Source organism: Equus asinus, chromosome 20 (genome assembly GCF_041296235.1).
Source record: "Equus asinus isolate D_3611 breed Donkey chromosome 20, EquAss-T2T_v2, whole genome shotgun sequence".
In the NCBI taxonomy this organism is placed as follows: Eukaryota; Metazoa; Chordata; class Mammalia; order Perissodactyla; family Equidae; genus Equus; species Equus asinus.
This window is the reverse complement of record NC_091809.1, coordinates 85,975,050-85,989,298: the sequence shown is the minus strand read 5'-3', so window position 1 is coordinate 85,989,298 and position 14,249 is coordinate 85,975,050. Positions and strand designations below refer to the sequence as shown.

The window sequence follows — 14,249 nt, the reverse complement described above, 5'->3', positions numbered from 1 at the left end:
CTGGTGGCGTAGCGGTTGAGTGTGCACGTTCTGCTTCGGCAGCCTGGGTTCACCCGTTTGGACCCGGGTGCGGACATCGTACTGCTCGTCAAGCCATGCTGTGGTAGGCGTCCCACATATAAAGTAGAGGAAGATGGGCACGGATGTTAGCTCAGGGCCAGTCTTCCTCAGCAAAAAGAGAAGGATTGGCAGCAGATATCAGCTCAGGGCTAATCTTCCTCAAAAAAAAAAATAATAATTTTACCTGTTCCTTTTTACTTTTAAAAAATGTCACCAGTAGAAAATGTTAAGTTACATATGTGGCTCACATCATATTTTCATTGGACAGCACTGGGAGAGACTATCAAGTGTGTGTTGTTGGAGGGAGGGATGCTGGCAGCCAAGCAGGGATTACCAGATTGTGAAAGACTGAGTCAATTTCGTGTGGCAGTCAATACAGGAAAGAAATCAGGCAGAGGGAATAGAATGCACAAAGACCCAAAGATGTGGGCAGGCACCTTGGGTTTAGGGAACTCATTCTTACAGGTTTGTTTTCTTTTTCAGGCATTCGTTGAGTGTTTACTTTGAGGCAGGCATTGACAACAGGCCTTTTACATCCATCCTCACGTTACCTTCACATCTCTAGGATAAGGGAGAAGTTAGTCTATTTTACCAAAGACAGAATCAAGGCTCAAAAGAGTTAACCTATTTATTCCCAGAGGTATTCGTCCTCTTTATTCGGAAAGCCTCTTGGAGATAGGGAGTCTGTCTTAAACGCTTCTCAGTTTTCCTCCACAGCACCTAGCATAGAGCTCTCCACGTGACTGGCGCTCAGAAACTTTGCGTTAAGCCGCTATTTCACGTCAGAGCTCCAGGCGCAAGGCCTGGGAGCAGAAGCACCAGAGGGCGCCCACGAGTCCGCCCACCCGCCGGTCCCCAGGGCTCCGGGAGGATCTCAGGCCTGGGTGCGGCCCTTCAGTCCCAAGCAGTTGCGCGCCCCGGCGAGAAGACAAGGCGAGGGGAGCCCCATGTCCTCCGTCCGCCCCGCCCCCTCCCCAGAGCCCAGGCGCGCGGAGCCGCCGGGTGCGGAACGACGACACGACATCCTGTTTTTGGGGCCCGCGGCTCCGCCTGCGCCTCTGCTGATCTCGTCTTCCCCTGGGTGCTGACGCCAGCTCCCCTTCCCCCAGTCTCCGCACCCTCCCAGGGGTCTGGGGCCTTCCCACTGCTGAATCACCACCACCCCGTACTCCCCCGGGGCTCGGGGCAGGGGTGGGGACTGCCCCAACCTGACCCATTCTGGCCAGCCCCCAGCCTTGGCCATCGCACCATCCCTGGGCTTGACTGAAGGCACCAGGCCTAGGGGCGCCAGTTCTCAGCATCTTCCCGCGGGGATTCGTGGGGGCGAGATACGGGGAGGGGTACAAAAGCCTAGCGCCTAAGCTAGGGCCTCTACTGGGGTGGGGGTGGCCGGGAGGACGAGACGAGGACCGACCTTGGGAGGCCTGACCTTAAGGGTCTCAGAGGCAGGGGGCTGGGTTTGGGGAGCCCAGGACTGAGTGGTGGGCGAGCCTGGTGGGAGGAGACCCGGGCGGGGGGACCGGCCTGCGGACTTCCTGGTCGGGCCCCGCCCCGGCCCGCCCCCGCGCCCCGCCCCGGCCGCCGGCCCGCCCCCCCCACTTCCTCCGGCCTCCCGCTCTCACTTCCTTCTCGAGCCCCGAGCCGCTGCCGCCGCCCCCAGCTCCCCCGCGGCGGGGAGGGCACCAGGTGAGGCCCGGCGCCGGCGAACGGGCTGGGGGTCCGCGGGAGGGGAGCCCCGCCGGTCCGGGACTGGGCGCGGGCGCGGGCCCGGGAAGTTTGCTGGCGGGAGGCCGCGGGCGGGAGCTTCTCTGCTCCCTCCAAGTTGGGCGGGCGCGGCCGGCCGGGCGGGGCGGGGACCCGGCCACTGCGAGCGGGGCGGCTCGGTGAGGGTGCGTTCCTGTACCCAGGGCGGCTGTACCGGCTCCCGGGAGCCGCAAGGGACCCCTGAGATCGGAGGGTCTCCCACTCCGAGCGAAAAGCCTCTGAAGTGGAAGAGCTCAGAGCTGGGAGATGGGACTCAGAGGTGGGGTGCCCTCGGAAGTTGTGGGGGGGGCATACCGAAGTGTGTGGGGGGGACGGGGCCTCTGGTGGAGAAGGCGCCCCCCTGCTCCGGCAGTTGTGACACTTGTGGGGCTGAGAGGGGGGCGGCGTCTGTAGCCTCTGAAGCCTAGACTGCAGATAAAGCTCCCTCCCTGGAAGATCGATGCCAGTCCCGACCCGCGCGAGCAGGCTGCAGCCGAGGGTCCTCTGCGCTGCGGAGGAGGGCGGGGAGTCACGCCGACCCCAGTCCTTCTCTCTGTATATCTGTTTTTCTGAGGCCCAACCTCTCCATCCCTGGAACCAAACAACAGGTATTTAGTGAGCAAACATCCGCTGTGCCTAACCGACCGGTGCCTGGCCTTGCTCTTTTGGGGGTAAACTGAGGAAGGAAAGGGCCCGGTCTTGTCCTGTGACTGGAAGAAGAAGGACTCTTATTCAGAGGTTCTGTTAGTCCCTGACAAGATGGCATCGCTGAGAACAGGACTACTTTCAGGAGATGGAGAGCGGCGGGGCCCTGGTCTTGGGAAATGATTGGAAGCCATCTCCTAGTCTTTTACACCCTAACCCTACGCCACCCCTCTTAGTCCCTGAATTCTATACATTCTCATTCTGTCTGCCTCCATTCCTTCAAACTCTATCCACAAACCCTCCATCACCCTCTTTCTTACATCTTCTTCAGTTTTTTTTATCCCAAACACAGTCATGCCTAGGCCCTGACCTCTCACTTACCCTGCCACTCTGGCCATCTCTGTGTCCCCTCAGCTGCCCTCCTCCCTTCCTTGCCCAGCTTCTGGCTCCCGCACACGTATCCACCCTCCTGCTTCTTCCGTCTCCCCTCATTCCTCTCTGTCTCCTTCTCTTTCAGCCACTTATCTCCAGCTTTGGGGTCAGGATCTGCTGTAGAAGACTTGGTGAGTTTGAGAGCCTTTTCAAACGTCCCTAGCCAGGAGAGACAGGCTGCAACTTCCCAGTGATAGAGATGATTAAAGGGCTGGAAAACCTCTCTATATGTGTATGCCCATGCAAGTGTCTGTGTCTACATCTTTATCTCTTGGAGACAAAATAACTGCCCTCAGCCTTGAGAGGGCCCAGAGCAGGGGAAGCTAGCAGAATGAAGGGAACCTGCAGTGGGTGAGCTTGTGGTTAGGCAGGAGGAAGCAGTCTGTAGCAGTCAGGGTAGAGTGACATAGGAATAAGACTGGTGAGAGAGGCCATGGGAAACCAAAATCACCCAGACGCTGGGGTGCTTGATCAAGAGACCAGGCCTGGAGCCCGGGGGACAGCCTGAAGGTCCCTGACTCCAGTGCTTACTGGTTCCAGCAATGCCTGGTGGGAAGAATGGGACCAGGTCAGTTCGATGTGATGGAAGAAAAGGGAGGGAGCAAAGGCAGGATTCTGGAGGGAAGACTATAGCTGGTCAAACTTCAGTCTTAACTGTTTTAGTTCCAATTCAGGAAAAGAAGAGGGGTGGGAGGCAAAGCTGTCTTCCCCCTCTTCCTGCTGCCTTCCAGGGACTGCCCAGACTGGGTACCCACGTGTCGTGGGCTGCATTATGGCCTTGGTGACCAGGAAGCCCTCTGGAGTCTGCTGACCCCTCTGCCTCAGGCATCCTTAATATTCCCCCTCGCACCTAGGACCCTACTCCCTCTCTTACAAGAATTTCACCTCAGTCTAACTGCAGCCCAGACTATCTCTGTGAGCTCTTGTTGTCCCTATTCTAGAGCGTCTTCAAGCCTTTCGGATGCATGCTGAGAGGTCCTGCTTCTCTCTACCTAGAAAAAAGAGAAGTGGAGGGGAGCAAGTGCTACTTTTTTTGGGATTCCCAAGCACAGCTAGATTTAAGGGCTATCCACGATCCCCATTCTGTCCTCTTCCCTTCTCATAGTTGTCCCGCTCCCACGAATTGTCCCTTCTTCCAGTCCTGTCCTGGACCCACCTGTCTCTCCTACTCTTGTTTCTGGCAGGTGTAGGGGGCTGGGTCCCAGGAGGAAATCCCAGGGACCTGCAAAAAATCCCAGCTCCGGGAAGGATGTGCATGCAGGGCACATTCCCAGCATCCCAGCTCAGTAAAAAACCACCCAAGAGTACTGGCTCCCTGCCTGCCAAACCAGTACTTATTTTAGGATTCCGTATAACTGAGCAATCCATAGGGCTCTGAGGGTGAAGATAGGATGGATGAGACGAGTTCTCCCAGGCAAGATCTGGCCCCACTGAAGGTTTGAGCTAATTGCAAGTCATTGCTGGAAAAATATGACTAGGGTGGGAGGGATCTAAATGGGAAAATATCATGGGGGGTTGTGGGGGTGGGGGGGGCATGCAACCTAGGAGGCTGCCTGTTGAGCTCTTGACTAAAGAAATATGGTCAAGGTCATGATATGAAAAGTGGCTGATATGAGATTGTCACAGATCCTGGCTGGGAATCTAGGATGTGGAGAGTTGTTTCTGGATGTTACGTCAGATGAGGTGGCTGGTGTGAACTTTTAGGGGGTCACAAGCAGGAAGATACGAGAGGTCGTGGTTATAGTGAGACAGTTGAAAAGATATTAGAATGGTGGTAGCTGAGGAACTGGAAAGGAAATAGGGGCCTGGGCCCAGACTGAAGACCCCTACCTCCATACACAGTGTAGACCCATTAATGGTGAGGCTTGTAGAGGTCTATGAGGAGGGAAACCAAAGACAAAGCCTGGGCCACCTCCCTAGAACAGATTGGTTTTCCTGTCCAGGGTCCAGCTTCCTCTTTTGTCCTCATCTCATGGGGGGAGGGCATCTCCCCAGGAGATAGAGGCTAGAGGAGGAGCTCCTCAGCTGCGGCAGGCCCAGCATGGCTGGCTGTCCAGTAATGGCAGTTCTAAATCATGGACCCCGCAGTATGGGTTAAGCACGAGAGCCTGAGAACTTAGAAGCAAAAAGGGCTCAGATGTCAACCTGACCCCTTTGACCCATTTCCTGAAGGGTTGAACCATGCTAAGGTCATCCTGAATGAAGTCATAAAAATAATGGGTCCATTCCTAGGCCAGAGTGTAACAATCCTCACTTTCTCTTCTTTGTGGAAGGCTGGAGGTTAGGAAACCCAGGTCCTTGTCCTGGATTTGCTCCCAACTCCCTGTATAACCCCAGTCAACTTGGTGTCAGCTTGACTCGGCTTCAGCATTAGGAGTTGCCTGTCAATACCCTCACAGAACACAGAGAAGACTGAGAGCTCTGACTCTCTTTCCGCCAAGAGGCTCCTCGTGGCAGTGCCCCAACTCTGGGCCCTCCTGTTTCAGGCCAGCCTTGATCCGACAAGTATCACAGTAGTCTCTAAGTATCTGTCCAGGGATGGGAACTGTGGCCCCTTTCCCCAAAGCACAAAGATTATTACAGGTTGAGAGATAAGAGGGCAGAGAGTGTTAGGGATTTTGCAAGATGGGGGAGCACCCTGTGCCCTGCTCCAGCTCTGCCCCACTGACAGTGGAAAATAAATGCCGGAGTTTCCTCCCTCATGTTTTTTTCCCTTGTGGAAACCCCCTCAGGCCTGGGGCGGGGCTGAAGGGCCAGGGCGCCCCTGGGTCTCTCTGAGGGTATTTTCAGGTGGGGGAGGCAGGACTGGGAGGATGGCACTTCTGTACAGCCTCGTGTGAAATGAGCAAAGGCAAAGGAAGTGCCACTTCACAGGCCTTTCATGGGGCCCTGGGACTGCGAGCTGCTGCTAGGCGGGAGGAAGCAAGTGTTCAGCCTTCCTCTGTGCTGCCTGGTGGGGGAGGGGGCAGCCTCCTTAGCTCCCCCAGCCAGAGCTGCCCTTGGTGGAGCCCCCGTGGTGCTGGGATGGTGAGAGGAGAAGAAGGGAACTGGGTCTTCGTGAAAGGGGCCCAGCCCCCCACAGCCTTCCCAGCTGCAACTGTCTTGTTTCCTCCTCCTCTCCAGCCCCTAGTGGGTAGAGTCAACTCTCTCTCTGGCTCTTATCCTACCTGCTGCAGTGTAGGATCCTTTGCAGCGGCTGAACTGGGGAGAATGGGAAGAGCTGTAGAGTTCCCCAGCATGGATTTTTTTTTTAAGGCTGGGAACTAGGCTCTCTTGGGTTTTGTCCCTGCAGATGGGGAAAAGGGGAAGAAAGAGAGAGACTCAGCCCTTGGCCTGGTCCCAGCCCCACACTGACCTCATGTCTCCCCCAGCTTCCTCCTCCCAACCCAGCTGCAGCCAGCTGCAGCCCCTTTGAGCCTCTACACATCACCTCTCCTCCTCCCCTCCCTTCAAAACAAGCAAACAAACAGACTTGCAGAGCTGCTAAAGCCCTTTCACCTCATCCTTCAACAAGGGTCTTCAAATGTTCCAGTCCTTTGCCTTATCAGGACCACTTTTCCTACCCATCTTCCTCATCACCTCTGGGCTAGCTATGCCTGCTTCACCCCTCACCCTTCCAGTTAAGGACAGGGCTATCTAGCCTGTGTTACCCTAACTTGTGCCCCTTGGGGAGGAGGAAGTTGGTTGCCCTCGTCTTGTGTCTCCTGAGCATAGAGGCTCTTCCTTGTTCCCAGAGTCAAAGTCTGTGAATTGACGGGGGAGGAGATGTGCGTCAGTCTGCAGCTCTTGCTCAGTCCTGTGCTAGGCTTCTGGAAGTAAGCAGAAGGACAGACTTCCCTCCTCATGAGGCATCTAATTAGTTCAGCACAATGAACAGAACAGACAGTGCTGGGGAAGGCAGGGCAGGAGAATGGGTTTCTGTGGTGTCCTGGAGAAGGTGGGAAACAGATCTGGGCCCTGAAGGACCTGAAGTGGCCAGCAGAATTCCAGGAAGAGGAACTCTCACGTGCAAAGACATGAAGGACAACTGAGTTCATTCAGCAGCCTAGGGTAGACAGGTCAGCCAGGACCTTGCCCTCTTGGCCCTGTCAGCCTAGTGACAAGAGATAAGATTCAGATCAACCTCCAAGTGTGCAAAATGGAATGTGTCTGAGAGAGAAAAAGGGACCAGAACTTGGATGGAATAAGTCACCTGTGACTTGGGTGATTTGCCAAAACTTTCCTGGAGGAGCTGGTGGTGGTGCTTGGCTCTGGAGGACCAAGGATGGGGGGGGGGTCCCTTGAGGCAGTTGGAGCCTTGTGAGCTGTTGAGTGGGGGTTAGAGGATGGAAGAGGGGAAGAAATGCTGGATTCCATGGGGACAGTGAATGTTGCTGCTTGGTGTGTTTTAGGGAAGGGAATGTGGAGGCTGCTTGTAGAGGATCAGGGTGATATGGCCAGAGCACAGGATCGGGAGTTTCAGAGTGGGCTGCAGAAGGGGAGCCCCCTGTCATGGAGGCAGGTTAGAAGGCTGTAGTCAGTTCCCATTGCCTCCACACTCCCCATCTCTGAGGGCCTGTTCCTCCCCTCCCCCACTCCCAGTTGGGACACTTCCCCTGCCATAACGGCCACAGAGATCTGGCAATCAAGCAATCCACTGCTTCCTTTCCCTCCCCCATTCTGGGTCTTCTTGGGCCACACCCCAAGAACAGGCCCCACTGGGTATAAGTTGGGCTCCAGGGACCACGTGCAGAGAGGGTTACCCCCCATGAGCTGTGCTCCAATGGGCTGTGCTCCCTGCCAGAGCCGGGCAAGCTGGCACTAGGAAGAGAGATTTTTGCCTATCCCAGTTAAAGCTTTCGGCTGCCATTGCTGTCCAGAGAGATTCAGCATTGCAGTGTTGGCTGCAAGGGTGTTAGTCTACTTCTGGGCTTTTGAGGCATCTGTCCAGATCTCAGTAACAGGGGCAGAAGTAAGCAGATCAGAAGACAGTGTTTGCACACTCCTATGTGCCCAGTCCTGGACTCAGCTTTTCTATGGGGGAGTCAAGAGCAGCTCAAACTCCAGTGTTGGGGGGCATCCACAAGCTGGGAAACTTATGTATGACTATTGGAGAAGGAGAATCACATGGAACCAAAGAAGGGGCGGCCATGCTATGGAAGTTCAAAGAAAGGGGAATTCAGTGGCCTCTTGGGACTGTGAGACTTAAGCTAGGCCTTGAGGAGTCAGGAAGATAGGAGAGGGGAAAGGGAATGGCAGCAGGCGGAAGAACAAGAGTAAAAGTTCAGAAGCAAGAATGATCCTGTCTTGTTTACAGAGGACAATGAAGACCCCTCTGGAGCAGGGAGCTGGGAACTCACATTTGCAAAGTCCACGTATACTGCGTATTATCACATTTAATCCTTATAACAACCTTGTAAGCTTGGTACTATTACTTAAGTCATAAGTGGCAGAACTAGGGTTTAAACCCAGGTTTATCTGACTCCAAAACCCCTACCAAATTATGAAGAACTCTGAACATCAAGATGAGGGACCAGGCATGATCTGAATCAAGTTAGGAATAAAAAGCCAGAACAAGTCATTGTATTTGGTAAATATATACAGATCTGCAGACATTAATTTATTTACTAAACAAAAGTTCTTTAAAAAGAAAAGTCAGGGCCGGCCCAGTAGCATAGTGGTTAAGTTCACATGCTCCACTTCGGCAGCCCAGGATTCACAGGTTCGGATCCCAGGCGTGGACCTACACACCACTCATCAAGCCATGCTGTGGTGGTGTCCCACAAACAAAATGGAGGAAGATTGGCACAGATGTTAGCTCAGCGAGAATCTTCCTTAAGCAAAAAGAGGAACATCAGCAATGAATGTTAGCTCAGGGCCAATCTTCCTCACACACACACACGAAAAAGTCACTGAATGAATAAGTCAATGAATGATCCCCAACCCCAGGTAGGCCATTCGCCTTGTTTGGCCCCCTGCAGCATTGACTGTCTCTTCTTCCTGTGTGGCACAGGTTAGACACTACCTTTGAGGATGTGCCCTCCTTAAATGAGCTGTGGGAACTTATGTGACCCAGTTGAGGCCATAGGATTTCAGAGAAAAGAGTTGTCCTGGGAGGGAGGATAACGGTCTGAACTAGAGCTGAAGAGAGAGAATTGGGCTGAAGCCACTACTCAGACACCTGCACGCTTAGTGCTTCCTGCCTCTTGGGATGAAAGGTTTTGCTCTTGTCACCTCCTATGTGCACAGCACTTCCCAATTCACAAAGCACATTCATTCCTGTGCTTGGGATCCTCGCTGCTGCCCTTTAAGGTAGGGAGGGCAAGTATTATCACTCGTACAGAGGAAGAAACTGAGGCTCCAGGAAGAGAAGTGTCTCACTAGCTGAAGGTTACAAGGTCAGCTGGTAAGGGGTAACTTGGAGGCTATGCCACACATTGAGGAAAACACAGGACTTTGAATTGCAAAACTGGGGTTTGTGGCCTGACTCCCATACTAACTAGCTGTGTGACTTTGGGTTACTTTAACTGCTCTGAGTTTGTTTCCTCAGCAGTAAACAGGAATAGTATCACTAGGTTGTTATAAGAATCAAATAACCTAATACCATGTGATCGATAAAGTGTTGTACCTTGTGAAGGCTTATTATCCAGGGGCAAGGTCAGCAGGTGAACCCAAGAGGTCAGATTCAGGGATCTGGTGCTCTTGGCCCTATGCCACACTGCCTCTGCCCTGCTTGTTTCTGGACACCACCTCACTCATGATCCTTTTCCGGTGTCAGTGCCTGTTCCCTTACCAGCCCGGACGGAAGCCACCCTCTCCCTCCCTGCTCCTTTGAGGGCTGATTTACTGATTGCTCGTTGATAACCCCTCCCTAGAGAGCTGCCTGGAGCCGCTGTACTTCCAGTCGCTTGGGCCTTGTGACTGCTGGCCAGAGTTCCCTCCTCGCCTTCCTGCCTGGGCCAGCCCAGTGCTGCGCTCGTGGAGGACGAGTTCCCACTCCCCTGCTCTGTGTGGAATTGAAGATTTACAGGCCTAACTGTTCTGCTCTCGAAATACCGGGGCCTCCCAGATAATCCAGTGGATATAAGTAATGGCACTAACTCCCCCAAGATGCTGTCTCCTTTCCCCAGGGAAGGAGCCACAGAATTCTGAGAAGATGAATGTGCCCTAAATTGCCCCCATGTGCCCCGGCCTTATGCATCTGCTGACTGACTCAGCCTTCCCACCTCACCCCCACCCTATGCTCCTGGGGGCCTTTCTTACCCCTATCAGCCTATCCCCTGCTCCCAGGGCTCTTAATGTCTCATTTCATCCACCTAGTGCCCTTATCTCAGGCATTTTTCTCTCCATTTCATGGATTGGGAAACTGAGGCCCAGAGAGGGTAAATGCCTCATGCATTTACCTCATGCTTGGTTGCAGTGAGTCAGCAGCCGAGAGAGCTGGGGCTAGGTTAGGTCTAGAGCTTAGGTTAGGTCTAGAGCTTAGGTTAGGTCTCTTGATTTCCAGTCTGAAGCTCCCTCCACTGCCCTAGAGGGTCCTTATGTCCTCCCCAGACCCATTCCCCAGGCTCTCTATCCTCTTTACTGAGGTTGAACACACACACTTATTCATGCAAATAAGATGGAAATATTTTTAATATGAACCAGAGAAGGCAACCTCATAGGGTGAAACTGTTTCCTTCTCAGCTGGTCCCAGGGAAAGCTGGGGCCAGGGAGGGAGGTGAACCCAAGCCCTGGGTCCTGTGCAGATCCCACACCACCAACGTGCCTTTTCTACTTCCCACCAGGTGATTCCCCCCAACTTTGATTTTTGAGGCTTTTGAACCCACAAATGAGAGGTCAGGCTCGGGGTAAGAGGTTCTCAGCCCAGGGTGCAGCCTTGCAGTATATAAAGTAAAATGGAGAAAACAGGCCAGTGGTGGTGGTGCTAGGGTAGAGCAAGGGATACTTAGAGATCTGGATGTGTCTAAAACAGGGATGTTGCCTCCCAGGGAGCAGGGACCTGGTTGTGGGAGAGAGTCAGGGAAAGGAAGTCACATACTGGCCAGCAAAATGTCCCCCATAGCTGAGAGGAAGTAGCCAATGAGAGGAGGACCTTTGCCACAGCAGTATAAATAATCACAGGGTTTCCGGAAGCTCTGTTCTGTTCCAGAACTCAGAAGAGCACTTCTTTACCCCGAGGACCTGTGAGCTGCAGAAGGGACCAGGATAATGGCTGGAGCTGGGACTCCCCTCGTACTCACCCCACTAGTAATTACAGCAGCCCGTTCATTGGGCACTTCCTGTGTGCCACGCCTCATGGCAAACACTTCCTGTACATTAGCTCATTTCATACTCTGAGCAATTCTGACACAGTCAGCAAGATGATCCCATGGTACAGATGAGAAAATTGAGGCTCAGGAAACTTAAATATGTTGCCCAAGATCATACATGACTAGTTGGTGAAGCTGTGACTAGCATCCCTGGCCAGTCTGACTACGGCATGTGTTCTCAGCAACTGTGCTTTAAGGGCACTGTGTTCTCTATCCAAGAGTCTGGAAGCCCCTGAAATTCTTCAGGGGCATATACCATAGTCTCAGGAAAGGGACCATTAAGAGGAGAATCAAGTTTTTGTCTTACTCTTCTGTTCATCCCTCTTGGCTGGGCTTGGAGGATCTAACTCACCCCACCAAGGGCTTTAGGGAAGATGCTGACATCTGAGAGCCACAGCCTCTGCCCGCTTCATCAGTACATACTCAGATTCTAGGTCAAATCTCAGCCCTGGCTCCTCCATTATTCCCCTGTACTGAGTTGTCAGCCTGGGTATGTGTGGCTAGATAGGGTTTATTTTGCTTGCAGGAATGATGGGGTGAGCTCTCCCTCCTTTTCCCTAAGGCACCCTGGACTGAGACAGGGCAGCCGTCTAGAGAATTGTGCTCCTTGCTCAGCAGGTTTCTCAGGGCACCTTTTGGTTTAGACTCAGTAGCCAAGATGTCAGGTTTGGAGGTGAAACATCTGTGCACTGGCCTGGGTGGGTCCTGAGTTGGGAGAGGTTCCACCCAGGGCTGCATCTGAGTGACCCGGGACAGCTGCCATGTGCCAGAAACTCTCTCCAGTCTCCTCAGGGGGAGGTGACCATATGTGTTAGAGGATCTGGTAGATCCCTACGCTTGTGCACCCTCCATTTGTGTCTGTATGGCCTGGAGAAGAAATGAAAGTAGCTAATACTTCGTGAATGCTTATTATGACCAGACACTGTTCTAAATGCTTTACAGGTATTAACTTATATAATCCTCACAACAACCAAATGAGGTAGGTATTATTTTGTCCTCATTTTACAGATAATAAAACTGAGGCATAGAGCGGTTAAGTAATTTGTTCAGGGTCACACTGCTAGGAAATAGCAGAATCAGGATTTGACCTTAGTTGGTCTGGCACCAGAAGTTACGTGCTTCACATAACGTAGTACACATTATAGTGCCAGCCTCGTTAGATCTGAGCATCTTTGCTTGGTCTCGCTCTCTCTCATTGTGTATCTGTCTCCCTGAGGACTGATGGAATTGCAGGATGGTGTCAGGTTAAGAAAACAGGAGCTGGTTTCCCTCAGTAGGCCCCCATCCTTTCTTCCCCATGGGTAGAGGCCTCCCTAACCACAAGTGTCCCTCTCATCTTTCCATAGGTCACTGCATCCAGAGGGGCCCGGAACAGGGAGGAGGCATTGCCTCCACTGCAGCAGCTGCACCCACGATGCAGAGCATCAAGTGTGTGGTGGTGGGCGATGGGGCTGTGGGCAAGACGTGCCTGCTCATCTGCTACACGACTAATGCCTTCCCCAAGGAATACATCCCCACAGTGTTCGACAATTACAGCGCCCAGAGTGCAGTGGACGGGCGCACAGTGAACCTGAACCTGTGGGACACAGCGGGCCAGGAGGAGTACGACCGCCTCCGCACACTCTCCTACCCTCAGACCAACGTCTTTGTCATCTGTTTCTCCATTGCCAGTCCGCCCTCCTATGAGAATGTGCGGCACAAGTGGCATCCAGAGGTATGCCACCACTGCCCCGACGTTCCCATCCTCCTGGTGGGCACCAAGAAGGACCTGAGAGCCCAGCCTGACACCCTCCGGCGCCTCAAGGAGCAGGGCCAGGCACCCATCACACCGCAGCAGGGCCAGGCACTGGCCAAGCAGATCCATGCTGTGCGCTACCTCGAGTGCTCGGCTCTGCAGCAGGACGGCGTCAAAGAAGTGTTTGCTGAGGCCGTCCGGGCCGTGCTCAACCCTACGCCAGTCAAGCGTGGGCGGTCCTGTGTCCTCTTGTGACCCTGGCACTCAGCTTGGAGGCTGCCCCTGCCCCCCCACCAGTTGTGCCTTGGCGCCTTGTCTGCCCCCAGCTGTGCCTTAAGGACTAATTCTGGCACCCCTTGCCAGGGGGCTCTCTGAATGCCTTTTTCTCTGAATGCCTATTCCTCCTTAAGGAGGCCCACAGGGAAAGGGGCTTTGGGTCCTGCCCCACTCTGCTTGGGAAACCCAGGTATTCTCGAGAGCTCACCCAGGCCAAGGTTGGACCCCTCCCCAAGATGCCAACCCAGTGCCCCCTCCCCATTTCCCCCTACTGACCAGTTGATCCAGCTTTCCACACAAATGTTGCTGCCTATTGTGGTGCCTTCTCTCAGGTTAGGAGCTCTCAGCCGTCCCTAACCTCTCCCTTGCTGCTCTTCAAATTGCTCCCCCCTCCATGCTCTCTCCCTTCCCCAAAGAAGGAGCCACAGAATCCTGAGAAGAATGAATGTGCCCTAACCTACCCCCATGTGCCCAGGCCTTATGCATCCGCTGACTGACTCAGCCCCTAACCCCCAACTCAGGCTCCTGGGGGCCTTTCCTACCCCCATCAGCATCAATAAAACCTCCTGTCTCCAGTGGCCCCGGCTCCTCCCTGTGTGCTGGGCATTGGGGGTTGGGCAGGGGATGGGCATGGACTAGGGCTCCCCAGAGACTGGGAGCCTTTTGTTTCCTGCAAGAGGGGACAGGAGACAATAGGCTTCATTGTGATCCCCCCACCCCCCAATTTCCCTAACAAAGCTCTGGGCTCCCTTGGAGGGGCCAGTCTTGCTCTGGGGCCCAGCCACAGACTCTGTAGTGGACTGGGATGCAAAGCATGAGGAAAGACTTCCTGATCTAGGGTTCAGAGAGGAACAGGTTGAGAACCATTAGCCTGCAGGCAGGTGTTCTCACAGTCATGCATCTGAGAGCTGTCCCCTTACACCCACAAAGGGACTGATCTTTACTGATACTTGGGGCTGGAACCCAGGCCTTTGCCTCAACCCAAGACTCCCCCAGGTATCCCAGCTTCTAGGCCTGGAATCATTATAGGGATAGCTCAGTCACTCCTGCTCACCAAAATGGGGGCT

The 14,249-nt window shown here is 54.0% G+C and overlaps 1 protein-coding gene across 3 annotated transcripts; it reads left to right on the top strand.

Moving 5' to 3' along the window:
* Positions 1-1,590: 1,590 nt before the first annotated feature.
* On the top strand, positions 1,591-13,760 carry RHOG (ras homolog family member G). 3 transcript variants are annotated; one of them, XM_070490862.1, is made up of 3 exons: positions 1,644-1,746; positions 2,966-3,011; positions 12,518-13,760. In XM_070490862.1, the coding sequence occupies exon 3, from the start codon at positions 12,586-12,588 to the stop codon at positions 13,159-13,161; it is 576 nt and encodes a 191-aa protein (XP_070346963.1). In that variant the 5' UTR covers positions 1,644-1,746; positions 2,966-3,011; positions 12,518-12,585; the 3' UTR covers positions 13,162-13,760. The 3 variants fall into 3 exon arrangements, with proteins under 3 accessions (XP_070346965.1, XP_070346963.1, XP_070346964.1); XM_070490864.1 differs by lacking the exon at positions 2,966-3,011 and having other exon boundaries at positions 1,591-1,746; XM_070490863.1 differs by lacking the exons at positions 1,644-1,746; positions 2,966-3,011 and adding an exon at positions 12,049-12,150.
* The last annotated feature ends 489 nt before the right edge of the window (positions 13,761-14,249 follow it).